Below are 27,082 nucleotides of genomic sequence, written 5' to 3'. Positions count from 1 at the left end.
TCACTATCGTCGCTGCACTAGGATCGATCATATTTTCCTTTTCAATTGTGTCCATCGGAGTAATCAAACAGATACGTCCTGTCCTGAACGGCTGACAGACTGCGGCCCACCTCACTTGTTAGGTCTTCTGTTTACAGAACTCTCCCTCACAGCCGGAGTCACAGGTTCCGCCCTTAACTCTAGCGGTTTGGAACGCGTCCCCTACGCGCTCTAGTTGGCGCACTATGCCGCAGATTGGAGCGCAGCCGCCTTTCTGCTCCGGCCGCGGGAGAGCTGTGCTGACGCCGACAGCAGAGGCGTCATGCCTTCGCCGAAAGAAAGCGACGAAGCTCATTGATTAGGGTTGAAGTCTTCGAGCTGCGAAATGTGCAAAACCCCTTAAATACACAGTAAACCGTCTAGAGACCCTCTGTCCACTGACCCTGATATAAAACTGCAGGCGGACGGTGAGTGTTTTGTCGACATAAATGTAGACAACGAGAGGCGGTACGGCGTGCTAACCGGAGTGCGTTAAGCTAGCTAGCCTGCCTAGCGGGCTAATTCACACGCTTTTAACTCCACACAGCAGATCCTGAGTCCTGCCGTGGGTCGTGTCAGCAGTCTGTGCAGTACCGCGACATGCACGACAAACGGACATGAACCGAAGATGGGAGATATGTCCAGGGGTGAAGACAGGTAGCGGGCTGTGTTTGTAAACATGCTGCTCGCTGTGGCTAAATGCTAACTGGTCGGGAGGACGGGAGTGATTTGGGGGGCAGCGCTAGCCTGGCCGAGGGGCTTCGTTTGTGCTGAGATCCACATTTAAATTTTCCACATCACCAGTTTGCAAAATATCCAACTTGTCGAAGTTTGTACGGGTAAAATTGGCATTCAGCTGGTAACGTTGTGTCTTATCACGGTGTGCTCCGATTACGTGTGTAACCGAGGTCAGTGCTAAAGATAAATAGCTTACATAGTGTTTTTTTAATAATCATCATTCTGAAGTTTCCTCTGTCAGATTTGTTCCGAAATTGAGAGCTGCCCTTGAAAATGGTTTCTGGATATTCGCACATATTTTAGATGTAATTAAAATGCTGATGTAATGATCACATGTTTTACTTGTATTTGCTTCAAATAGCAAAATCCCTCTTAACATCTTGTTTATTAGTCTGCACAGCTCGTGGGAGTCCAGTTTTCTATCTGGAACCACTGATGTTTTGGTTTTGAAAGAAAAATCTCTACAGCAGTGTTCATCAGTTTTGGGACAGTTTCCGGCACTTTGGTGATTTACTTGATTTAATGCATCTCATTCAACTGGTGAACCCTCCAAAGCCAGAATTGAAGCACTAAAGGCTCTTATTATAAAACATGACCATGTCATCATTGTGTGCTTTTCCAGACGGCGAGCTGGCGCAGGTAGCAGGGTGCCCGTGGACCATGAGAGACAGCGGGACAAGCCTGGCTCATAACCGCTGGCAGGGTGAGCTCTCGCTGACTGTGAGCCACGAGGGCACTCCTGGAGGAATGGCAAGAGGGCATCTGTTGAGCCCCGATTCTCCTCACAATACTCAAAGCCCCATGCATTTAAAGCTGAGCCAGAAGGAGCAGGTCTGGACTGGAGAGTACACTGAGCCAGATGAAATAGATGATGAAGATGAAGAGGAGGATGAGGAAATAGAAGATGAACAGATGGACGAAGATGAAGAGATCAATTCGGAATGTGCACCATTAGAAGAGGAGGATGGAGTGGAGGACTGGCATACCCCACATCAATCACAGTCACAAGAACAACAAAGCCAGAACCTGTCACCATTAGATAAGGAGCAGGCCAAACTTGATGCCGGGGACTTTTCGGAGAGCCCTCTACGGGTTCGTCTCCGAGGGCTCAGGCAGCAGAGGCTGAAGCGATGGAAGAGGCTTCGTGCTTGCATGGGGTTGCGCTTCCGGCTCGCTCACAACTGGAAGACGTGGCGACAGCACGCACAGTGGGTGGGCACACTCGGGCACAGGCGGGCAAGGCGGTGGCGCCAGTATAGCCTTTATGCAAACAGGCAGAGACTGGATCCTGGCCCAAGCAGCTCAAGATTAGGAGTGCAGAACGCACCAAGAAATGAGACTGGTAAGACTTGTCAGGGTTGACAGTTACCTGCTTACTTAAAAGTAATGGTAATTAAATGGTTATTGCCTTGAATGATCTGTTGTAAGAAATAGATATTGCATGCCTTTACATCATGTGGAGATAAACTCTACTACAGGGTTATTTAGGCAACTAAAAGTGCTTTTTCCCATTGTATCACTCCAAAGAACCATTTTAAGCCCCTTATGAGTGATATCAATTATTGAAGCAAAGTAGCGGTATAAAAGGGACTTTTATAGAAAATTGTAAGCAAGTGTCAATGTGCATTTTTTCATATTTGATATCCTCATGAAAAATGTGTCTGTTCTGCCCTCAGAAGCTCCTTTCGGTGAATTGAATGGTTATGGCATTTCACAGTCCAGCTCAGCAGTCTGTGCTGGGAAAACTGAAGGGTGGAATTTTTCTTCAATGCTTGAGAAACCTACCAAGCAGAAGGTGGAGATGGCCCTCACTGAAGAGCATGTGTCCTGTGTCCAAGGTAAACACTTCTATAGACTGTCTTACCTGCAGTTAAAGGAATAGTAGATTTACACAAATTTCCAGTTTCCTCAGTTGTAGTCGATTTACCAGTACATGTTTGGTGTCGAAATTTTGTTTCTTTAGTTTACAACCCCTGGCAAAAAGTATGGAATCACCAGTCTGGGATGAGCACTCAGACATTTTATTCTGTAGAACAAACTCAGATCAAAAACATGATGCAATAATAAGGTCATTCCAAAGTGCAACTTGTTGGCTTTCAGAAACACTAAAAGAAATAATAAAAAAAAAAAAAAAAAAAAAAAAAAAAAAAAAAAAAAACACACATTGTGGAAACAAATGTTACTTTTATTGAACAAGCACAGGGAAAAAAATATGGAGTCACTCAATTCTGAGGGAAAAAAATATGTAATCATGAAAAACAGATAAACAAAAGAACATTTAAAATACATCACTAGTATTTAGTTGCACCACCTTTGGCTTTTATAACGGCTTGCAGTCTCTGAGGCATGGACTTGAGTGACAAACAGTACTCTTCATCAATTTGGTGCCAACTCTCTTTGATAGCAGTTGCCAGATTTTTTTCAATTTCCACCACAGGTTTTCAATTGGGTTGAGATCTGGGCTATTTGCAGGCCATGACATCGACTGAATGTGTCGTTCTCCAAGGAATGCCTTCACTGTTTTTGCCCTATGGCACGATGCATTGTGATCTTGGAAAATTATTTCATCATCTCCAAACATCTGTTCAATTGAAGGGATGAGAAAACTGTCCAAAATGTCAATTTTGACATAAACTTGTGCATTGATAGAAGAATTAACCACAGTCATCTCCCCAGTGCCTTTACCTGACATGCAGCCCCATATCATCAAGGACTGTGGAAATTTGGTTGTTTTCTTCAGGCAGTCCTCTTCATAAATCTCACTGGAACGGCACCAAACAAAAGTTCCAGCATCATCACCTTGTCCAATGCAGATTCTTGACTCATCACTGAAGATAACTTTCATCCAGTCATCCACAATCCATGATTGCCTCTCCTTAGCCCATTGCAGTCTTGTTCTTTTCTGTTTAGGTGTCAATGATGGTTTTCTTTTAGCTTTCCTGTATTGAAATCCCATTTCCTTTAGGCGATTTCTTACGGTTCGGTCACATACATTGGCTCCAGCTTCCTCCCATTTATGCTTCATCTGTTTAGTTGTACTTTTTCAGTTTTCAAGACAAATGGCATTAAGTTCTTTGTCTTGACGCTTTGAGGTCTTTCTTGGTCTACCAGTACGCTTGGCTTTAACAACCATTCCATGCTGTTTGTATTTGGTCCATATCTTGGATACAGCTGACTGTGAACAGCCCACATCTTTAGCAACCATGCGTGAAGAGTTACCTTCTTCAAGAAGTTTCACAATCCTCTCTTTTGTTTCAAGAGACATTTCTCTTGTTGGAGCCATGGTTCTTGCCACTCCACTTCGTCCAGCAGCCCTCCAAGGTGTCATGACTGCAGGTGTTTTTAACTGCAGACTAACGAGCAGATCTAATCTGAGGCAGGTGTCCATTTAGGGAAAGGAAATTGACTGGGTGTGTCCTTATTTTCTATCTTCAATTTGAGTAATTCCATATTTTTTTCCTCAGAATTGAGTGATTCCATATTTTTTTCCCATGCTTGCTCAATAAAAGTAACATTTACTTTGTTTCCACAATGTTTTTTTTTATTTCTTTTAGTGTTTCTGAAAGCCAACAAGTTGCACTTTGGAATGACCTTATTATTGCATCATGTTTTTGATCTGAGTTTGTTCTACAGAATAAAATGTCTGAATGAGTGCTCATCCCAGACTGGTAATTCCATACTTTTTGCCAGGGGTTGTAGAACTGCAGCTACAAGGCTAACGAGCACTAGACGTCAATAGTCACCTAAATTGTTTTCGTAAATTCCTCCCCAAAACATCTCTCAAAGTCCATCCAGGGTATAAAGCTTCTCAGCATTTAAGTTCTGGTCTAGGTTTTGTCTTCAGTGAAGTTGGAAAATGATGTGAGGAATCTGATCTTGGTTCAGCACTTCTACTCTGAGAAGCTTTGTGAATCTGGACTCAGGACTTTAAGTTCACACAGACTCGTGGTTTAGATCATAGTATGACTTATGAACTGTAAAAATGAACATAATGTTATAGTGTCAGTGAATGCTGCTGAAATTTTACCTCAGATCTCACCTGATTGTAAAATCGGACACCCCTTGAAACACACACGGTATGCAGGTTTAGGATGCTAGATTGTTTCTATTTGTAACACATTTGTGGTTAGAAAAGTCAAGATTAAACATTTATTTAAAAATAAAATAGAAATAATAACTCTTTAGTGTCCATATGCCTGTGTGACCTTGTGTAGGCAAAGAGCAGGTAGAATTAGGCATAACACCTCTTGTCTAAAACGGCTGCCTGCAGTGTTCAGCTAAATGTTGAAGTTTTGTTCATTTTTTTATAGTTCACAGTAAGTCACAGTGTGTCCTAAACCACATCGGCAAGAAGTAAAACATGTCTCAGCTGAGCAACTACATCTGGAGTCAATTGGAAATTGCCCAACCATTCCTTTTAAAGTCCCAGAAAATTTCAGAATAGACAATTTAGAAAAACTTGCTTGTTTTCTACATTCATGTTGACAAAACACTCAATGTCTCTCAGGCGTTTTGGACGAGTCTCTCCATAAGTATGGCAGTCTAATCCCTATACATGCTGATGACATTGTAGAGCAACTGCAGGAGATCTTCACTGAGAATTTCTCCCAGCCTCACAGGTATGTTGGCTAGAAAATGTGTTAATTAGTATTGTGTACTTGTTTATTTAGTATGTTAATGTTTGTGGGATTCCTCATATTTGTATACAAATATTTCATATTTGTAACATGCTTTGGCTCTTGCTGTGACCAGTAGTCAAAATTGCACTCATAAGACCTACACACACACACACACATATATATAGAATTTGAAATGAATGTAGAAGTTTTATTTCACTCTCTGCTCCATTTTTGCACATGCATTTTACAAGAATGGTTTTCTGATTGGGTCTTTCAGGAAGGCAGAAGTGCAACAGATAATCCAGTCCTATCAGCGGTCGCCAGGAACAAGCATATTAAGAGGGTTCAGTGTAAACTACAAGCGTCATGTCCTAACCATGGATGATCTTACCACCCTATATGGACAGAACTGGCTGAATGACCAAGTAAAGTATTGCACATTCTAATTAATCAGTTGATGTAGTAATGTGTATTACTGTAAACTGCTGTGCAATCCTCTTTCTCAGTCCTGCCTGATATATATCCCCCCCCCCCCCCCCACAGGTCATGAACATGTATGGAGACCTTGTAATGGATTCAGTCCCTGACAAGGTGATATTAAGATTACTAATGGATTTAACGCTAGCTTTTAGTATGAATGTAATCACTATTAATATAATGTATGTAAGTAGTGTAATGGCCTAAATTTGTTTTAATCCGTGTGTCCTAGGTTCACTTCTTCAACAGCTTCTTTTATGACAAGCTGAGAACTAAAGGTTATGATGGCGTGAAACGGTGGACAAAAAATGTAAGACTTTTCCTCTAATCTCACCTGCCATAGGACTGTTCACGTATAATGGGCTATGAATATTAGAAAATTAATATCAATAAGCTTCAGGGGGAACTTAACAAATGTTGGGGCATTTATTTTTAAAGCTTGCCTTTTTTGATGATATCGGCTAAAGGCCTTGTGAACTTTGTTTTGATCACCATGTCATGCTTTTGTGTGTATGTATCATGCATCCAGCTTCTCTGTACATTCTGATTCAGGTTGACATCTTCAGCAAGGACCTACTCTTGATTCCCATTCATCTGGAAGTGCATTGGTCACTGGTATCAGTGGACATCAAGCAGCGTTCCATTACATACTTTGACTCCCAACGAACTCTTAATCGTCGTTGTCCCAAGGTCAGAACTTCTTGTTGTTACTCTGTTAAAAATGTATCAGTTTTCTCCCAACGTCATGGATTTAGAATAAATTGGCCTTTAACTTGTGTGTGGTTCAAAACTACAGTCCTCTAAAAAAAACAGCTTCTTTCTCCTTGCAGCACATTTTTAAGTACCTCCAGGCAGAAGCTATCATAAAACAGCAGAGAGATTTCCTCACAGGGTGGAGAGGCTTTTTCAAAATGGTGAGTCAGTCTTTTAAGACTTGAGCAGTGACCACAAATTGCGAATTAAGGAAATTATGGATGGACTGTTTTAAGATGCTTTGTGTTTAGTTTTGTCTAAAGCAGTTTGGGTATTGGTGTCAGGTCAGCTAATAGAATTCTGAAAGCTGCATCTAGGCAAAGTTATTATTATTGTATAGAAAACATCTACTTTACAATGGTGTTTTTTTTTTAAACAGTTTTTAAACAATTTTTACAGGTCATTGGAAAATTTGGCACTAAGCATTTTCCTTTGTCTATAGAGAAGAATATGTAAGGCTCACCTGCTCTTAATTTCTAGCCTGTAGCCTCCCCACAGTAATGTTAACTTTTGTTAATGTTGACGTTTGTAAACACATGCTCATCCCACATTTCTTCTGAAATCATCATCATCATTAACCGCTTAATCCAGATAGGGTCGCAGTAGCAGTTGGGAGAGCAGAGAATCCCAGATGACCCTGTCCCCCGCAACTTCCTCCAGCTCATTCCCAGGGACCCCAAGCCGCTCCCAGGCCAACTTGCAGATGTAATCCCTCCAGCGGGTCCTAGGACGACCCCGGGGCCTTATCCCGGTAGGCCGTGCCTGGTACACCCCCACCGGGAGGCGTCCAGGGGGCATCCGAATCAGATGCCCGAACCACCTCAGCTGGCTCCTCTCAATGAGGAGGAGTAGCGGCTCTACTCCGGGCTCCTCCTGGACGGCCAAGCTCCTCGCCCTATCAAATAGAGTGTAGCCCGCCACCCTGCGAAGAAAGCTCATTTCTGCCGCTTGTATTCGCGATCTCGTTCTTTTGGTCATTACCCATAGTTCATGACCATAGGTGAGGGTCGGGACGTAGACTGACCGGTAAACAGAGAGCTTTGCCTTTTGGCTCAGCTCCCTCTTCACCACTACAGTCCGGTACAGTGACCTCATTACTGCTGCTGCCTGTCCCAGCCTGCAGCCAATCTCACGATCCCTCTTCCCATCACTCGTGAACAAGACCCCGAGATACTTAAACTCCTCCACCTGGAGCAAGTCCTTTCCCCTTACCTGGAGTGGGCATGCCATCCTTTTCTGGGCTAAGACCATGGACTCATTTGAGGACTTCCTGGATTAGGGCCTTGTTGTGGTGGAAGGGCTTGTGTGGTCTAGGGATCTTCAGAGCTAAGTCGTCGGGAGCAGTCTGCTCCTGGTAGGGTCTCCCAGGGCGAACAGGTCTGGAGTAAAGACCCAGGCTAACACGATCCAAAAACCCACCATGAAAAACGGGCACAGAAAACCGCGTACCCTGCCTGGCATAGGGTCACTGGAACCTACCTCTGGAGCCAGGCCTGGGGGTAGTGCTGGGTGGCTGGGCGGCTGGGCAGCCATAAAGGGGAGCTTGCTTGATCAACATCTGCTCTTCTGGGAAGATTGTACAATAGGTCTTAGAACAGTGCTTGTGAAGATTTGATTGCATTTATCCACAAGACCCTTACTGAGGTCAGCTACTGATGTTGGATGATTAGTTCTGGATAACTGATATTACTCTAACTCATCTTAGAGATATTGGGTGGCACTACATCTCTCCAGAGAATGCAGGTCCAGTGCTCCACAGCAAAATGCTGCACACTTTATACCCTGTAGGTGATGCTTTATACCCTGTAGGTGACGTATTGGCAGTGCTTATCTATGGAGATTTACCAACTGTATGTGTGCAATTGGTGCACCTAGAAGTAGCTGAATTCACTACTTAGAAGGGGTGTCTGGATAATCTAGCAACAATAATGACAATAATGTAAATTGCGTGAGTCAGTTTGTAATGGTTATGTAAATGTATTGATTTCTGAAAGATTGTGCTTGTAAACTAAAAGAGGCTGTATTTGTGTTTCAGAATGTAGGAAGGCAGAATAATGACAGTGACTGTGGGGCGTTTGTCCTTCAGGTGAGCCAATTTTTGTTATTGGGACATGTATGATTTTGCATAGTTATTAATGCCATTCCTAAAAGAATGAATGAATCATCAATTAATTACTGACCAAAATCATAAATGCAACACTTGGTTTTGCTCCCATTTTGCAAATCCTGGATTTATTTCCTAGACATGTAATGTTGCTTCTGGCAAATGGTCGTCACACCAGATACTAATGTGTGAATTCTGTTTCAGGACTTCTTGTGGGATTTCAGTGAAAAGTGTTGCTTTTATACTTTTGTTCAGTATAATTATGCCGCTGTCTTAATCTGTCCTTTTTTTTTTTTTTTTTTGTTCTAGTACTGCAAGTGTCTGGCGTTGGAACTGCCCTTTAGCTTCAGTCAACAGGACATGCCTAAACTGAGGAGACTCATGTACAAAGAGCTTTGTCACTGTAAGCTCTCACTGTGATACTTACCTAATGGCAGTGCAACCAGAGGATGATCGAAAAAAAAACATGGAAACTTTCATCTGTACAAAGACAGGACATTGCTGGACATTGCGTTTTCAAACCCACGTTTTCATTTTTGTTTTGTATCAGTGTTACTTTCTTGTGTTTGTCAGAGGCCAATGTCTTTTCTAATGGCTGATTTATTGAAATGTGGCGTTTTGATGGGAGCTGTTTTGTGCTCTTGGCTTCCACAGTGTTTTTCTATGATTTTTCTCTCCATCTGTAAAGGTGTTAATGCTTTTATTAAGTGTGGGGAAGTGTCATGTTACTCAAAGGTGCAAGCGTAATCATGTTTGACTCTTATTTTTCAATAAATCATGCCTTATGAAAACGATGAGTGGGTTTGGTCTAATAACTGTTGGCAGCGTGTCGTTATTCTGTCGGCCAAACGTGTTCAGTTACTTTTTGGTTACTGCTTCCTCAGTCTTCTCTGGTAATAATTTGGCACGGTCTCTCAATGGATTCTGTAACATTTTAGCAGGGACGGCCACAATGTTCTCACCTGTCAGAATCGTTTATGTATCTTCTTTTAATGCTTACTTTTCCTTTAGTACAATCTGCCACAAATGTGTTTTATACTGGGTTTTTATTCATGATTTGCCATTTCAACAGAGGTTTGTTGAAGTATCATTATTAACGTTTTGCCATGACCTGACAAATAATTACAAAGTGGTCAGAGTGCCTGAACATAGGTGTTTCCCTTTTGATATTAAACTCTGATGATCTCAGGCATATCACTATAGATGATATGGCTTGAGAAACCATATGAAACAGTATTCACGTAAATTATTAAACTCATTATATATCGCAGTATTTTGGTACAAGAACGCATAGGGCTTGTAATTTACTCAGAATAACTTATAATATTTATGCAGTTCTGTACAAGTCGCTTATAAAACTATATGACAATTATGAAACGAGCGAGGTTTTGATTTACTGCGCATGTGACTAACACCGTCATGACGTCGAACGTACGGCGGGCGGTGTCTGCGTAGTGACGTGTTTGCTTCAGCCTATGAATGGCGAGCCTTCTCTTTGATTGATGGAACTCCTGACCAATCAAAAGCGTCCAGCCCGCTTCGCCTCGGCGTATTTAGCACATTTCCGCCGTTGTGCTGTTCTTTGTGATAATGTCGGCTGAACATGAGGATAGGTGAGTAGAGCTTCCCGCAGCGTTAGGGCGAATTAGGCTTTACGGTTAGAAAATAAAGCGCTAATGTGATGTGTATCGATATGGTTAGTTACCAGAGCGGTTTCGGGAACGTTTCTGGCCTGTAACTATAACGTTAATCTTCCACTAAAAGACCAAGTCGCGCTGTCTGTGAAACGGCGTGGCACGTTGGGTTAAACGGTCGCGGTAACTAGTGGGTGAGAAGTCAAAGAAGATGCGCGTTAAGTGAAGTGATCAGCCTTGTTTCCCTTTATTTAGTCCAGGATTGAGCGATCAGACACGCGTGGATTGCGTTTCGGGCCTTTTCCCGGCGCTGTGTTCAGATGTGCCGGCTCCTGTGGAGCAACGTGACTGGGCTCGTTAGCTGTTAGCAGCAGTAGCGCTGGGTGCCGGTCTCGGGCCGCACATGGCGCCACGGCCTCCTCGGTTCTGCGGTGTTTTAAAACTCCGCTCGGTTTCGGGTTTTAGTCTTAAAACACTCGAATGTACTTAGGAAATATCCCAGCAGTGTGACTTTATCGGCGGGGCGCGTTATTTGTGGCCGTGTTTGAAGCGGCGTCGAGGAGCGCGAGCGGAGCACATGGCCTGCGGTCTGGACAATGGAACGATCCGCTCCGGAGGAGTAGGCCACAGCCCGCCGGCCTGCGCCGCGCCGCCCCGGGCCTACTGAAGACCCGAGTAGCGTTAGACATAAAACAGCCCCAAAATGCCGTCCGGCCTGAGTCCAACTGCTCGTTTAATCGTATTAATCGCCGATTTTAATCAGTTATCGCCCGATTAGCGAGCTAATCTAGGTAGCGGGCTAAATGCGCATCTCCGGGTTCGCCGAGTTACTCATAACCGGGTTTATTCGCCTTTCTTCCATTTTAAAGCATTTTGTGTGCTCGTTATCTGGTCTTCTGTCCGCCTCTGGTGGTCTCTCGTGCCCGAGTGCGGTTTAGGCGAGGTCCTCGCCCAGCTAGACTCCCTAAAATGCGAGGGCAAAGATGGCGCCCTCCAAAGCCTTTTTCACAGAAAACTGCGACGTGTCTGGCCGTGTCCGCTCCCCTCCATCTTAATTCTTATGGCCACATCTTTTTTGATGCGCTCTAATCCGCTGACGACATGAATACCTTATTTTATATACATACGTGTTTTACTGTCGACACGTTGTTGAGCTTGTATGGACTAATGGCTGTAAATGCATTAAAATTAGTTTTAAATGGAATTCCCCACAATTGTCCTTCAGACTTTGTCCTAGTGAAACGCTCAGAAACTGGGCCCGTCTTTGTTGGCCACCACAAGGCTTTGCACTAATGATGAGTCAATGTTCTTTCAGACCCAGAGACAATGGCCCCGAGGGCATGGAGCCGGATGGAATCATTGAGGTGGGTGTTTTGGTGTTGAAACGCATGTTGTCATAAGTCTTCAGACTGTATAAGTGCTTACTCTGATTGTCAGCCAGATATTGTGCAACTATTTATAAGGAACCTCTTGCAGGAGGCTGACCATAACGCTTTCTTTACTCCACAGGGCAACTGGAAGGAAGTTGTTGATAGTTTTGATGACATGAACCTCCGTGAGAACCTTCTCAGGGGAATCTATGCCTATGGTTTTGAGAAACCTTCTGCTATTCAACAGAGGGCCATTCTCCCTTGTATCAGGGGTATGTATCTTCTTCTTTTTGATCAGCTGTGGAATTTATAAACGGCATGGCTGATGCACTGTTTCACTGTTAATGGGGCACAAATTTAAACCATTCAAGCTCTAGTCTTGGGCTTCGATGCTCTCAATGTAGTGCCGTTCTGCCAGCCTTACCAGCTTGGCAAGGTGGTGTCTGCTAGTGGCAGATTCCTATATCTTGTAACGGGAGAGCAAATGCAGCCCATATTCATCCCAGTCTACTCAGCACCATGAGCATAAGACTGTTTCATGCTATGGGCACAGTTGATTCACTGTTTGTGTCTTTTGTTTTGGGATGTTTGGTTTGATCTGGTAGAATGTCCCAATAATTTTAACCCTTTGTTTGTAGGATATGATGTCATTGCACAGGCTCAGTCTGGCACAGGGAAGACTGCCACCTTTGCCATCTCAATCCTGCAGCAGATTGACATTGAGATGAAAGCAACACAGGCTATGGTCCTGGCCCCCACCAGAGAGCTAGCCCAACAAGTAAGATCCACTGTGTTTTGTTGCAGAGATATACATACACGTACAACAGCGAAGGATGTGCAGAGACACATGATTGTGAAGTGTAGTGACATGTAGCTTGAAGTTTGTAATGGCTGTATTAATTCCCTTACCAACTGGACAAGGCAGTGTCTCAGTGGCACACAGTCCTGTATTTCATAGAGGAATAGGAAATGCAGCCCATTGTTCATCCCAGTCTACTTGGTGCAATGCGTTAAAGGCTGTTTCGTGCTATGGCTGCAGTATTGACTAAACTGTTTCTCTGGAAACACCTTGTAGATTAGATTAAAGTTGGACTTGTTCAGAAAAGCAGGCTCTGTTTTAACCAATCTGACTTATCTCTCTGCCCTTTCTTAGATCCAGAAGGTGGTCCTGGCTCTTGGAGACTACATGGGTGCTACCTGCCATGCCTGTATCGGTGGGACTAATGTTCGTAATGAAGTACAGAAGCTGCAGGCAGATGTGCCACACATCGTGGTGGGAACCCCTGGGAGGGTCTTTGATATGCTCAACCGACGATATCTCTGTAAGCACCAGTGTGATCTTAACATTGTGATGGGTGTTGTAGGACTTAAATGCTGTAATGATGATCCCCATGCGTGTCAACTGACTCCAGAGTACCCTGTGCTCCCTGACCACTCCCCAGTGTTCTGCTGGGTGTGCGCTCGGGGCCACAGGTCTCTGCAGGCATGATCAGACCTCACTGACCTGAACGCAGCTTTGGCTTTTTTATAATACACGTGTAGCACTGTGTAAAACCTATGAGTCTTATTTCTTTAGTTGAACTCCACAATACTTTAAATTTAGTATTTGTAGTACATCCCTCTAGTATACAACTTCACATTAATTTGGGGTGTAACATGTTGGTTTGTTTTATGTACAATTTTCTTTAGCTCCGAGAAACATAAAGGTGTTTGTTCTGGATGAGGCTGATGAGATGTTGAGCAGAGGATTCAAGGATCAAATCTATGAGATTTTCCAGAAGCTGTCGTCTGAGATTCAGGTAAAGCTTTTCCTACTTTTACAAGTGGGTGTGCTAATGCAAAAGGACCCCCCCCCCCCCCCTTACTTCATGTAAATTATTTGCAATACATAAGAAATCCAATAATTAGAAGCATAGCAGTTTTGGCCAAAGTTCCCTCTCCCCCCAGCTTTCTGTGCTGTGGAAGGAATCAAGTTCTTTGGTAGAGAATTCTTGCTGCTCTCCACAGTGATGGGTTTCCCTGTACCTCTGCACAACTATTAAGCAGTAGACATGTACAATATAATGTCTTGAATGTTGTACATGATTCTCAACGGTCCACATTTTTACTCTATTTCTCTGATTGGTAGGAGCAAAAATGTGGACTGGGGACATGAGGACTGGTTTGAGATCACTGAAGCTGATGCAGTTGCAGTAAAAGCACTGTCTTGGACATCTATCTTCCTACAGGTCATTCTCCTGTCGGCCACCATGCCCCAGGAGGTGCTTGATGTCACCTCTAAGTTTATGCGGGAACCTGTGAGGATCTTGGTCAAGAAGGAGGAGCTGACCCTGGAGGGTATTCGTCAGTTCTACATTAATGTGGAGAAGGAGGTGAAGGAGCACTTCTCATTTTACTTGTCTGCATGAACTTTACACTCTGGATGTCTAGTTAAGTACTCGGAACATGATTTCAGACCAGTAGCTGGCTGACAGCTGCTTAGTGAATAGGATTGATGCTTTGTTGTAGTAATGCGTCAACCGATGCTAGATCTTTCTGAAGTGCTTAGTTGCTGACCAGTGTTCTGCTAGCCACTGTCAAGTCGATATTGTCTTCATGATCAGGGCCTAAGGCTGTAAATAGCACCATCTTGTGGCTGTTCCTTGCCAGTATGGCTGTTAATGATTTTTACAACAGGTCTTCGACCTTTGACCATAAACCTATTTTCCAGTCCTGCCTTGTCATCACTGGCCATACATGTTATACCTACAAGTGACTTATAAAATTCAGGACCAAAATGTGAATTCCAAGTTCAGAATAGCACCACCTAATTTAGGTGGAGAACAGTATTGCTGGCTGTATCTATCATGGGGCAGTATTGATTCCTTAAGTTGTTGACCAGTGGCTGGATGAAATATAAATTCTCACTTTGCCCCTGACAGGAATGGAAGCTGGACACTCTGTGTGATCTGTACGAGACTTTGACCATCACACAGGCTGTCATCTTCATCAATACACGCCGGAAGGTGGATTGGCTGACTGAGAAGATGCATGCTAGAGACTTTACAGTCTCTGCTTTGGTAAGTTAGCTTCAGGTGGGGTAATGCAGCATCAACTCGGTGGCACTTGCCGTTGAGTGTAGAATAAGTCCTCTTTTTACCCTTACCAACTGGGCAAGGCAGTGTCTGTTGGTGACACACAGTCCTATATCTGGTAGCGGAAGAGAATAATGAATAGCCCATATTCATCCCAGTCTACTCACGATCATGAGCATAAGACTGTTTCATGCTATGGGCACAAGACTCTTAATAGTAAAGGACTTGGTAAAACCTTGGCAGAAGATTGAGTTAATCAGACTAACTTTCCTTGGACTGCAGCATGGTGACATGGACCAGAAGGAGAGGGACTTGATCATGAAGGAGTTTCGCTCTGGCTCTAGTCGTGTGCTAGTCACCACTGATCTGCTGGTGAGTTGTTTTTAAGAAAAGTCCATTTAGAAGTTGCCATAGTTTCCTATGGAGTTGAAACATCTCCATGAAGCTCAATTCTTCAGTATAACTATATAGCAGTTTCATATTGGCTATAACTTATTCATGTACAATGAATTTATTTTTTTCCCCTCACCCTTTAGGCTCGAGGCATTGACGTGCAGCAGGTTTCCTTGGTTATCAACTACGACCTTCCTACAAACAGGGAGAATTACATCCACAGGCAAGTACACCTCTTTTGGCTCTGATGTGGGTGGGGTGGACAGTAAGGCAAATAACACCTGACATAATATGCATTATTTTCTGTGGTTCTATATAGCACCAGAAAGTTCTGCTGTTATGAGCTTGTAACAGAAGAACTCATTTTGGTGCTATATAGAACCATTTTTCAAAGGTTGCTTATAGATATCATGGAGCAGATATCATGATGGATTGCTTATATATATCATGGAGCAGATTTATCAGTCTGAAGAATCATTTCACCATGCAATGAACCATTTAAGCAGAGAGTGCTGAGATGAGTGTTCATGGTTCTAATATAGAACAATTTTATCTTGAACCCTTAAAATCTTGAGTGCAGTTACTGTTTGGTGGGTTGTTGGCCTTCTGTAAAGTGTGAAGTCAGTGTTTTATGCATGTGGTTCAGTGTTGGAAAACAGTACACAACAATGTTGTGATTTGTAATAAGTGTTGCTATGTAACCATCTCTTTGGTTTCTTCTTGATTTTGTTCTAACTTGATGTACTCTGTTTAGGATTGGGCGTGGTGGCCGTTTTGGCAGAAAAGGCGTCGCCATCAACATGGTGACGGAAGATGACAAGCGCACGCTCCGGGACATTGAGACCTTCTACAACACCACTGTGGAGGAGATGCCCATGAATGTGGCTGACTTGATCTAGAACTCTTCCCATTCCTTCACTCTGCATTCCTTTAGCTCCCATTCTTTGGACTCATTACTGCTCCTCTTGCTCTGTAATTCCACAGGCTAACAGAGATCATTACTCTTATCGCTGTTGAAAGCAAAACATGATCATTTGCATTGTATTTTTGAAAACTTGGTGTTCTTAGGATTTATGATTGGAGTGAGCCTTGCACATTCAAGTTGTTCTTTAAACGAGGTGTGCCATCTGTAATTTTAAAGTGAGCTGTGCAGGGCATGTTATCTTCAATTTTTTTTTTTTCCCTGTCATCCGAAGAGTTTGGCACCAAATGGCTATATTGGACATTGTTTTGCCGTTTTGCCACATTATGGTTGCTCTAGTAGTTTGTTTACATAGGGTGTTGGTGGCACAGTCCTATATCTGGTGGAGCCCATCTCACTTGACTGGGTGTTAAGAAATGAACCCATCATGTATTCCCAGTATTAACTCTGCTGTGGTGTTTGCTTGTTTGTTTTTTTTTTTTTTTGTTTTTTTTTTGCCGGTGGGTGCAGGTGGTGTTGGAACCTGAAGCTTTAGGCTTTTATGGTGCTCAAACAAAATTCCTGCCCTCTCTGTATGAAATGCTAGTGCACAGCTGGAATGAAAAATCATTACCAAACTGTTGTGTTCAGGATCCCCCCCTCTTTTTTGTTGAAATAAACCACTTGTATAGTGCTGTTTTGTAGTAGCATTTTCCTCTAAATAGACATTTCTTATTTCACTGGTAGGGCAGGTGGCTAAGTGTGATAAGATGGCAGGTTACCACCACATGGCGTATTGTATAGATTCACTGTATTAAGTCCTACGTATTGGAGAGTTGCTCCAGTAACCTACCTCACCAAAATATATTGGAGGGGTCTTAAAAGGACCAAACTACAAAATGATTGAGTATATAGAGATTATAATGTTACTTTTTTTCTGCTTGTTAAAATGCCTGTCTTGTGGGAATGTGGGGATTTACATTGGTCAGTGCTATTTTTAAATGAATTTATTAAGAATGTGATTGTTAACCTTTTTCAGACAGAAGCCGTGTATTAAACTTTTTCTACATTGGATTCTGTATAGTATTTATTTTAATTCTCTTAAATAAAGGTATTTCTTTTTAACAAGTCAAACATGTTTTCTTTCTCTCATTTGAGATGACATATCAAAGGTGTTGGAAACCACTGATTTGACTAGTTTTGTCATGGGTTTTAAGTTCAGACACGTTGATAAACAACTTGGAGAGTGGGGGAAGTGCCGGAACTCGGACAGGGAAATAAAAAAAAAAAGGGTTTTCCTATCTGTCGCCTGCAGTAGTGCTTTGGTGTGAATTGCGTTGTTCAAAAACTTAGAATTGTTCAGTGGTGGTGATCGCTGTCGATGTCCAAAATATACAGTGCTTCTCAAACGCAAAGCTGCGGCCTAAAACATTTCTACATGTATGGTGGCGAGATACAAAGTCAGTTGTATAGTCAATATAAACGGCTGTGGGTACTATGCCAAACTCTTACTCCCTCAGACTGGAATTTAAAAGCATATGAAAATGTATGAAGGATGAAGTAAAAAGGATCTAAACGTGTATATATAGATTTTTTTTTTTTTAAAAACCATGAAAGTAACTTCAGTGCTTGGCATGTGCTGATCCAGACCATCTTTGCTTAACTCTCTTCAAACTCTTAAATGTTTAAATATCAGTGTAAATATGATCGTCATACCAACCACAATGAACAGAATTCTCCTCACTCACTCGGTCCTGCAGCAACTCACTGCCCTCATACTCTTCATCACTAACTCACTGCCCTCCTCTTCATCACTAACTCACTGCCCTCCTACTCTTCATCACTAACTCACTGCCCTCCTACTCTTCATTACTAACTCACTGCCCTCCTCTTCATCACTAACTCACTACCCTCATCTTCATCACTAACTCACTGCCCTCCTACTCTCCATCACTAACTCACTGCCCTCCTCTTCATCACTAACTCACTGCCCTCCTACTCTCCATCACTAACTCACTGCCCTCCTCTTCATCACTAACTCACTGCCCTCCTACTCTCCATCACTAACTCACTGCCCTCCTCTTCATCACTAACTCACTACCCTCATCTTCATCACTAACTCACTGCCCTCCTACTCTCCATCACTAACTCACTGCCCTCCTACTCTTCATCACTAACTCACTGCCCTCCTACTCTTCATCCCTAACTCACTGCCCTCCTACTCTTCATCACTAACTCAATGCCTTCCTACTCTTCATCACTAACTCACTGCCCTCCTACTCTTCATCACTAACTCACTGCCCTCCTACTCTCCATCACTAACTCACTGCCTTCCTACTCTTCATCACTAACTCACTGCCCTCCTCTTCATCACTAACTCACTGCCCTCCTACTCTTCATCACTAACTCACTGCCCTCCTACTCTTCATCACTAACTCAATGCCTTCCTACTCTTCATCACTAACTCACTGCCCTCCTACTCTCCATCACTAACTCACTGCCTTCCTACTCTTCATTACTAACTCACTGCCCTCCTCTTCATCACTAACTCACTACCCTCATCTTCATCACTAACTCACTGCCTTCCTACTCTCCATCACTAACTCACTGCCCTCCTCTTCATCACTAACTCACTGCCCTCCTACTCTCCATCACTAACTCACTGCCTTCCTACTCTTCATCACTAACTCACTGCCCTCCTCTTCATCACTAACTCACTGCCCTCCTACTCTTCATCACTAACTCACTGCCCTCCTCTTCATCACTAACTCACTGCCCTCCTACTCTTCATCACTAACTCACTGCCCTCCTCTTCATCACTAACTCACTGCCCTCCTACTCTTCATCACTAACTCACTGCCCTCCTCTTCATCACTAACTCACTGCCCTCCTACTCTTCATCACTAACTCACTGCCCTCCTACTCTTCATCACTAACTCACTGCCCTCCTCTTCATCACTAACTCACTGCGCTCCTACTCTTCATCACAAACTCACTGCCCTCCTACTCTTCATCACTAACTCACTGCCCTCCTACTCTCCATCACTAACTCACTGCCTTCCTACTCTTCATCACTAACTCACTGCCCTCCTCTTCATCACTAACTCACTGCCCTCCTACTCTTCATCACTAACTCACTGCCCTCCTACTCTTCATCACTAACTCACTGCCCTCCTCTTCATCACTAACTCACTGCCCTCCTACTCTTCATCACTAACTCACTGCCCTCCTACTCTCCATCACTAACTCACTGCCCTCCTACTCTTCATCACTAACTCACTGCCCTCCTACTCTTCATCACTAACTCACTGCCCTCCTACTCTCCATCACTAACTCAATGCCCTCCTACTCTTCATCACTAACTCACTGCCCTCCTACTCTCCATCACGAACTCACTGCCCTCCTACTGTTCATCACTAACTCACTGCCCTCCTACTCTCCATCACTAACTCACTGCCCTCCTACTCTTCATCACTAACTCACTGCCCTCCTCTTCATCATTAACTCACTGCCCTCCTACTCTCCATCACTAACTCACTGCCCTCCTACTCTCCATCACTAACTCACTGCCCTCCTACTCTTCATCACTAACTCACTGCCCTCCTACTCTCCATCACTAACTCACTGCCCTCCTACTCTTCATCACTAACTCACTGCCTTCCTACTCTTCATCACTAACTCACTGCCCTCCTACTCTTCATCACTAACTCACTGCCCTCCTCTTCATCACTAACTCACTGCCCTCCTACTCTTCATCACTAACTCACTGCCCTCCTACTCTCCATCACTAACTCACTGCCCTCCTCTTCATCACTAATTCACTGCCCTCCTACTCTTCATCACTAACTCACTGCCCTCCTACTCTCCATCACTAACTCACTGCCCTCCTCTTCATCACTAACTCACTGCCCTCCTACTCTCCATCACTAACTCACTGCCCTCCTACTCTTCATCACTAACTCACTGCCCTCCTACTCTTCATCACTACCTCACTGCCCTCCTCTTCATCACTAACTCACTGCCCTCCTACTCTTCATCACTAACTCACTGCCTTCCTACTCTTCATCACTAACTCACTGCCCTCCTACTCTCCATCACTAACTCACTGCCCTCCTACTCTCCATCACTAACTCACTGCCCTCCTCTTCATCACTAACTCACTGCCCTCCTACTCTCCATCACTAACTCACTGCCCTCCTACTCTTCATCACTAACTCACTGCCCTCCTACTCTTCATCACTAACTCACTGCCCTCCTACTCTCCATCACTAACTCACTGCCCTCCTCTTCATCACTAACTCACTGTCCTCCTACTCTCCATCACTAACTCACTGCCCTCCTACTCTTCATCACTAACTCACTGCCCTCCTACTCTCCATCACTAACTCACTGTCCTCCTACTCTCCATCACTAACTCACTACCCTCCTACTCTTCATTACTAACTCACTGCCCTCCTACTCTTCATCACTAACTCACTGCCCTCCTCTTCATCACTAACTCACTGCCCTCCTACTCTTCGTCACTAACTCACTGCCCTCCTCTTCATCACTAACTCACTGCCCTCCTACTCTCCATCTTTGCCACTAACTCCTTGTTCCACTTTTTTCTACCAGTTAGTTCCACTCACTGCTTCTCATCCTCATCAGTAGCTCACTGCAATCCTGCTCCTGATCTTCATCACTTACTCAATTGAATCCTATTAATTCATATTCATCACTATTTCAGTGCAGGTTAACTGCAGATTCATTTTACACTAACATGAATTTGAATGGTTATTTAAATAAAAAACAATAATAAAATGCACAGAAACTTATGTAACTAATTGTTACAGCAATAACAACCAACATTTCCTATAATCTGATATCAGCCTTTCACGTTGTTGTCTGAGAGTTTGAGCTCATTGCTCTTTGCCAAACTTCTGTAATTCAAATATGTATATTGGTAGGATTTTGAGTGTGAAATACTCATGAATTAGCGTTTGTTTTGATTACTGCCTTGCTTCATAACACGTTTATGCCCTTGTGGAGATGAACAATCTCCTTATGAATTCTTGTTTTTTTTCCCCAGTAATAGCAAGTTATTCACATCCAAAACCATGTTTAAGTGCTGGTATGATGTTCCTAGCATGACTTACTTTACGGGAGACATAAAGGGACCTGCGTTGTCCAAAAAGTTGCACTTGGAACTGGTTGATCCGCAGAACTTTATCCCAAAAGACTTACAGATTGTCCATGTGCATTTTTGGCAAATGTGACATGAGCATTGATGTTCCTGTGGGTTAGCAGGGTTCCTGCCTTGTTGCTCTCCCATAAACACCCCTTTTAAATAGATAGATGGGTGGGCAGGCAGGCAGGCAGGCAGGCAGGCAGGTAGGCAGGTAGGAAGGTTAGGTTAGGTTAGTCAGGTAGTTAGGTAGGTAGAACTTTATTGATCCCGGATTGAAATTGCAGTGTTTCAGTAGCAAGACATATAATTACACAAAAGCTATGCAGAAAAATACAGAACAGAAATAAATCTAGACATAAGTTAAAGTACAAGAGAAATAAAGTATAAAAGTATATCTATATACATATTTACATGGCATGTGAGACAGTACTGCACTGTTTGCTCTGTACATTTCTTGCAAGTGGAGTCAGCTGAACTTAGAGAGACCCCTGAGTGTTCTACTGGAACCTTTACGTGGATGAATCGGCTCTGTGCCCCTTTGGCAGGCCATCCAGTCCTAGGAAGTTTCACCAATGTGTTTCAATTTGTAGATAATGGCTCTCACTGTGGTTCGGTAACGTTCTAGAAACTTCATTCAATCATGGCCTTGTGCGCTTGTGAAAAATGTTTATGGTGACTCTTTCACTCTGATGGTAAACTTCAACATGAATGAGGTTTCCATTCAGTAGGGTTGCCTTCAGTCAGCTGAATCTCATTAACAATTAAATTTGGTTAATTTGCTGAGTGGCCAAGGGGGCAAATACTTTTTCACACGGATGGTTTGCATGTTGGATACCTGTGCTCATTAAATGAATGGAATAATAATTGAGAAGCGCGTTTTGTGTTTGATTTCTGTTGTTTATTGTTATATTTCAGATCTAAGCGTATCCACTCCGACAAACAAGCATTAATTGAGAAAATCAGGAGGGGGGCAAATACTTGTTCACAGCATTGTAAATGAGTAAAAGAACAAGCATTTAATTTCGAGACTACTTCACCTACATACAAATATTCCAAAATAACCCTTTTGTAGTAAAGTGCCTGTAAGAATGAAGTCGATGAGCTTCATGGCTCACACTGGAAGCTGGTCATGTGATGATGTCACTTGCAGGTTGTCTGCGTGATGGAAATTCCTGTGGTATGCTGTCTATTAATGTGCTTGTCTAAAGGAGTGGCACAGAAGGAATGCTGCTTGATTTTTTTTTCTTCTTTATCCTACATCATGTTTAGTCTGTACGTCGTCGAATTGTAGAAGATGTAGATTGGAGACGTGATAATCTAATACATCGTTACTCTGAAATGTGGAGAGTAACTTGAGAGAACATATTCACCAACATATCATGTTATTAAATAGTCATCTGCTGTGAATTAAATGCTGGATTTAAAGTACAAGTTAAAGGTTTTTAAGAACTACTTTCTGCTGTGAAGTTTTTTAAATGGCATTGCTTAGTGCACAGTCAGTGCTTGTAAATGTCCATCCACTCCTGCTGCTGTCTTCACTAAACCTTGTTAGAATGCTGTCCACAGGGGGGCAGGCAAGCTGTTAAAGGTGGCAGCGAGAGAAAGTTAAACTGTGTTTGTCACACCGCACACTGGCCTGGCTGTCCAAGAGTGTTACTGGCCAGTGGTTTGCAGCCCTGCCCGTATGTCATTTTAATTCCATGCTAACAACTTTTAATCACCTTGGCCGAATCGCTAACCCCCCCAACCGCCGTCCCCTGACACGTATGTGCTGCTCACAAAGACGTGGTCTCATTCAGCCATCCATCAGGAAACACTATGCTAATTCCCGCATCATGTACTCCTGTCTCATTTACCTTCACTTCATTCACTCCACGCTATTCCCCTGTCCTTTCTGCTTTTTCTATAGTCACATTCCTCTTCTCCTACCATTACAGTCCTGCACTGAAACCAAAACAGCCCCCAAAACCTATCCTCCCCCCAGGCTAGGATGTTGTTTTGATTATGCATCTTCAGTGTAGGTGGCCCTTCCAACACTTTCACCATGTCTGGATGGCAACCCCCACCAACTGCCCCCACCATAGCTCACCCCCCTGCTGGGCATGCGATTGTGGCCGGGGGGATTATGCGAGTGGGAGGCTCGTAAAGGGCCTGCCAGGGTCCTTCTGTGCAGTGACGGATGGCTGCAAGACTGAAGACCCGATTTACATGAGAAGAGGCAGAACAGAGGGCCCATTCAGCCGGCCTGTCAGGGAGGACTCGGGGACAAACTGCACTCTTTTCCAACTCACCACCTTCCCCTCCGAGCTCCTGCTTTCCCCTTTATCCTCCCCCCCATCCTTCCTTCTTCATTCTGCCTTCACCCGACGCATCCACGCACCTCATCTCTTCATTTTCATCCCACTTCATTTCCATCCCGTCTCACTTCATTTCCATGCTTTCAGATTTGTTTCCATATAATAGCAAATCTTCTTGCCGTTTCAGCACAGCTGATGACAGGCTGCGATACAAAACTCTTGATCTTTCATAGCACAGATTTGTGTCTACTTTTCGTCAGCAACTAAAATACAGTCTTAAAAATGAAGGTGCCAAGCAGAACTCAAAATGAGTGCTGCCATAGAACAACCACTTTTGCTTATGTAAGAACCTTTCAATCAATGGTTCTTCAAAGGCCAATTTTGCTGTGTGATGTGTGACTGTAAAAAGCTTTTTAAAGATATATAGAAGGTAAAGGTCTTTTCTCAAATTGTACATCCAGGCCAAGAACCATTGGGGATCTTTTATTCTTAGGAGTATTTTCAACCGAGCATACAAATGGGTGAATTACCCAAATCAGTGGACTTGTTTATACCTATACATTTCCAAGTTCAGCATTTTAGCCAAGGCTTCAATATCTATAATTATTCCACGATAGAGTAAACTTCAGAACTATTGTTTGATGGGACCTCATATCTTAGAATTTGTACCATACTTAAAGTTCCCATAGCAACAGCTACACTTTTAAAAAATGTGCCACAAAGGATTCTTGTGATGCCGTGTAAGAACCCTTTTGTTCCCCTACAGAATCTTTTAATGGGTGATTCTTTAAAGAGTCATTTTTGTAAATGAGATATGTAAGACTGAAGTCTTTTTAAAGTAAAAACAAACCTGCACATATGGAGTAAAAGTTTTTTCTTAGAACTGTACATCCAAGCCATGAACCTTTATTTGTAAGAGTATTTTCAAAAGAGCACATAAATGGGGGAACTAATTTAATGAGCTACATATTTCTGTATCGTTAGCCAAGTCTTGTTTATCTATATTTAGCCCACCATAGAGTAAACTTGTATTATCATTTTAACCCTTTTTTGGTGGGTCCTCATGTCTTAGAATCCAAAAAGTCCTCTTATCTACAGATATGTTTCAGTGCACCCCCCCCATCTCCCCCGAAAACCACCACCACCCCCACCCCAGTGTCATTCTCACAGCAAGAGTAAGTGCCCCTGAATTCTCCAACATATTTCCAATTTAAATGTGGCCAGGGTCCACCCGCCATCATCTGCATTCGACAAGTGGGGGCTAGCAGCAACAGATTTAGATCAGCTTGGCTACTGGCCATTAACACCTCCACAGTGAAGGCAGATGTGATATTACACACTTAGGACACTCACCAAGGTGTCAGAGTGATCACACTTAATGATCCCGAAACCATCAGCTCAACGACTTTACAATGGCGAAACGTGTGAGTACGGGCCCCTACCGAAAGCTGTGTTAAAACTCTCTCATTTGAACCGATGTATGCGAAGACCAACAGACTCCTACGGTTTATAAAACACCTTTTCCGTTTGAGGAGAGAGTTAATTCTTCAAAACAAGCCCACTGGCCACTACAGCTGCCAAAGTTTATACCCCTCTGTTCTCTTTTGCAAATGTTCTACAGCTTTTTAAAGAATTACACATGATAGAATACAATCATACAAAGGGTTTTCATATATTTAGGGCCAAAAATATTGATTTTGTTTAAATAAGTCGGGTTTAAAATCACTGCCTAAATAAAGCGATAATGTGGACATTTTTAATTAAATCTAATTTTGATTTAATTATGCTGCTTTAGTTTAATTATTAATTATGCTAATGATACTACACTAAAATGCACTGAATTTACTTGATTTAAATGTGTATCTCTTTCACATTATTACAGTTTTATAAAATGACTTTCAGGTTACCTACTTTTGGCAAAAAGTTTGCTGGTGTTGATGTAATATGTTTTAGTCAAGAGGAAATGTTATACAGTGCTCAAAGGCAGTCATGACACACTATCTGAATACAATTTACATCTTTTTATTTACTATTTTCTCAGTTAAATGTATAATTTATTCATTCTGTTCCACCAGAAATAACAGCCAGGAATAACAACCATGTTTACAAAGTTACTCTAAATGATTCCAATAATTAAAAGGCAAGTAAAAGTACTGAAATATAAGCAGGAAAAACGTTACTGTCTCTTTCCTTTAAGTAGGTCAGTATTTAGTATTTTATTTAGGCTAGTATTTTGTTGCATCTCAGTCTTTTTGGTAACTGCTGAACTCTTCTAAGCATGGAGTGCATGAGTTTTGCACAACAATACTCAAGCAGGCTTGTTGGATTTTCTCTTTTATGTGGTCAGAGTACGGCAGGTTTTGAACACTTCCTATCTTTCAGTCACTTTAGTACATTTTCACGTTTGAATCAGGACTTTTCAGCATGTTTAATCTTTCTCACAGACACTGTATTACCAAAATACAATATTTTTTTGTTGGATTCATTCAAAAATAAGCTTTCTGAGATTTCTAACTTTCTCTTTCTTTCAGAATGGTGATAATATGTAGGGTCAGGTGTGTTGGATGCTGCGTTGGATATCTCTGGTTTGAATGTGTATGCATTTGGATTAGTGTCCCAAACTATTTTGAAGTAAAATGGGGTTTAGACAAATGTTTTCTAGCTTGTTGTTGCTCAATTGGACTCAACTATTGATCAACATATGTACTCCTGAATGTGGTAAAGCACGATTTCCACTATACGTTAACAAATTAAATAATTATAAAAAAACTAATGATGATAAAACTGCCCCAAAACTACATTTGATCACTTTTGAAGGAAGTGAATTAAATGCATGTTTTTTTTTTATCAGGTGTCGGTTTACACTGAGTCCATAAATCTGATTCAAAATGTTTCTCCTCATTCACCAAATGATGTTAATTAAGTTACAAGAGCTCCTCTCAGACACCTCAAACAAAGCGTGCAGAGAAATCTCAGTAGTCCTTCAGCTGTAAATAAGGAGCCATTCTTTAAAGCGCTTCCCAACTTAAAAAGGGAAGACGTCGCTATTAACATATGCTTAGAAGAGGTTATCTGAGGCTTGCATTCATTTGCCAAGTTTGACAGTTTTGTGTTTGATTCGGTGTAATGATTCAAACACAAGTATTTAACGTGAACGATGATACTGTTATTTGTCACTTTACCCACAAAAGAGTGTTTTTTCCAGCCATTGAACTCAATGTTGTCCCTGCACAGGTGATATCATTCAGATAGCGCTGTTAGCAGAGCTTAAAGCTCAGACATCCGAGTGCTTTTCTTTTGCACGGCATGGAATAACAGCGCTGTCCTAACTTGTTTAAGACTTACATTTTTGAACTCCTGAAACATTGGGTTTTACTGAAAGTCAGAATGGTCACAGTCAGTAAGACTTGGTGTCTGTATATGCACACATAGAGATACACTCTTGGTATATGGCATGTGTATGTGCATGTAAACATTATATATATATAATATATATGTGGGTGTGTGTATGTGTGTGTGTGTGTGTGTGTGTATGTG

General features: G+C 42.6%; 2 protein-coding genes and 1 non-coding gene across 4 annotated transcripts; all 3 read left to right on the top strand.

Annotated features, from left to right (window-relative positions):
* The first annotated feature begins 235 nt into the window (after positions 1–235).
* On the top strand, positions 236–9,503 carry senp3b (SUMO specific peptidase 3b). Of its 2 annotated transcripts, none has more exons than XM_017724893.2 (11): positions 236–446; positions 1,379–2,098; positions 2,436–2,594; positions 5,264–5,375; positions 5,653–5,800; positions 5,919–5,966; positions 6,085–6,162; positions 6,405–6,542; positions 6,683–6,766; positions 8,641–8,691; positions 9,019–9,503. In XM_017724893.2, exons 2-11 carry the CDS (start codon positions 1,417–1,419, stop codon positions 9,127–9,129), a joined length of 1,611 nt encoding a protein of 536 aa, XP_017580382.1. In that variant the 5' UTR covers positions 236–446; positions 1,379–1,416; the 3' UTR covers positions 9,130–9,503. The 2 variants fall into 2 exon arrangements, with proteins under 2 accessions (XP_017580382.1, XP_017580381.1); XM_017724892.2 differs by having other exon boundaries at positions 238–446; positions 2,433–2,594.
* A 750-nt stretch (positions 9,504–10,253) lies between these two features.
* On the top strand, positions 10,254–17,215 carry eif4a1a (eukaryotic translation initiation factor 4A1A). The gene is made up of 11 exons (XM_017724895.2): positions 10,254–10,322; positions 11,659–11,707; positions 11,853–11,985; positions 12,352–12,491; positions 12,867–13,035; positions 13,403–13,512; positions 13,942–14,085; positions 14,635–14,772; positions 15,070–15,159; positions 15,324–15,403; positions 15,935–17,215. The coding sequence occupies exons 1-11, from the start codon at positions 10,300–10,302 to the stop codon at positions 16,077–16,079; spliced, it is 1,221 nt and encodes a 406-aa protein (XP_017580384.1). The 5' UTR covers positions 10,254–10,299; the 3' UTR covers positions 16,080–17,215.
* LOC119262680 lies at positions 13,087–13,225 on the top strand. The gene has a single exon (XR_005129821.1). It is a non-coding gene; the product is annotated as a small nucleolar RNA SNORD10 (small nucleolar RNA).
* Positions 17,216–27,082: the final 9,867 nt, after the last annotated feature.

This window comes from Pygocentrus nattereri, chromosome 2, assembly GCF_015220715.1.
Source record: "Pygocentrus nattereri isolate fPygNat1 chromosome 2, fPygNat1.pri, whole genome shotgun sequence".
In the NCBI taxonomy this organism is placed as follows: Eukaryota; Metazoa; Chordata; class Actinopteri; order Characiformes; family Serrasalmidae; genus Pygocentrus; species Pygocentrus nattereri.
This window is presented reverse-complemented; position numbering and strand designations above follow the sequence as displayed.

What these genes read in the sequence shown, in the direction of transcription:
- senp3b (XM_017724892.2), top strand. Translation starts at nt 1,417, where the DNA reads ATGAGAGACAGCGGGACAAGCCTGGCTCATAACCGCTGGCAGGGTGAG. An exon ending in GCATGTGTCCTGTGTCCAAG is followed by an intron (nt 2,595 to 5,263) that starts GTAAACACTTCT and finishes AATGTCTCTCAG; the next exon opens with GCGTTTTGGACGAGTCTCTC. An exon ending in AATTTCTCCCAGCCTCACAG is followed by an intron (nt 5,376 to 5,652) that starts GTATGTTGGCTA and finishes TGGGTCTTTCAG; the next exon opens with GAAGGCAGAAGTGCAACAGA.
- eif4a1a (XM_017724895.2), top strand. Translation starts at nt 10,300, where the DNA reads ATGTCGGCTGAACATGAGGATAG. An exon ending in TCGGCTGAACATGAGGATAG is followed by an intron (nt 10,323 to 11,658) that starts GTGAGTAGAGCT and finishes ATGTTCTTTCAG; the next exon opens with ACCCAGAGACAATGGCCCCG. An exon ending in ACATTAATGTGGAGAAGGAG is followed by an intron (nt 14,086 to 14,634) that starts GTGAAGGAGCAC and finishes TGCCCCTGACAG; the next exon opens with GAATGGAAGCTGGACACTCT.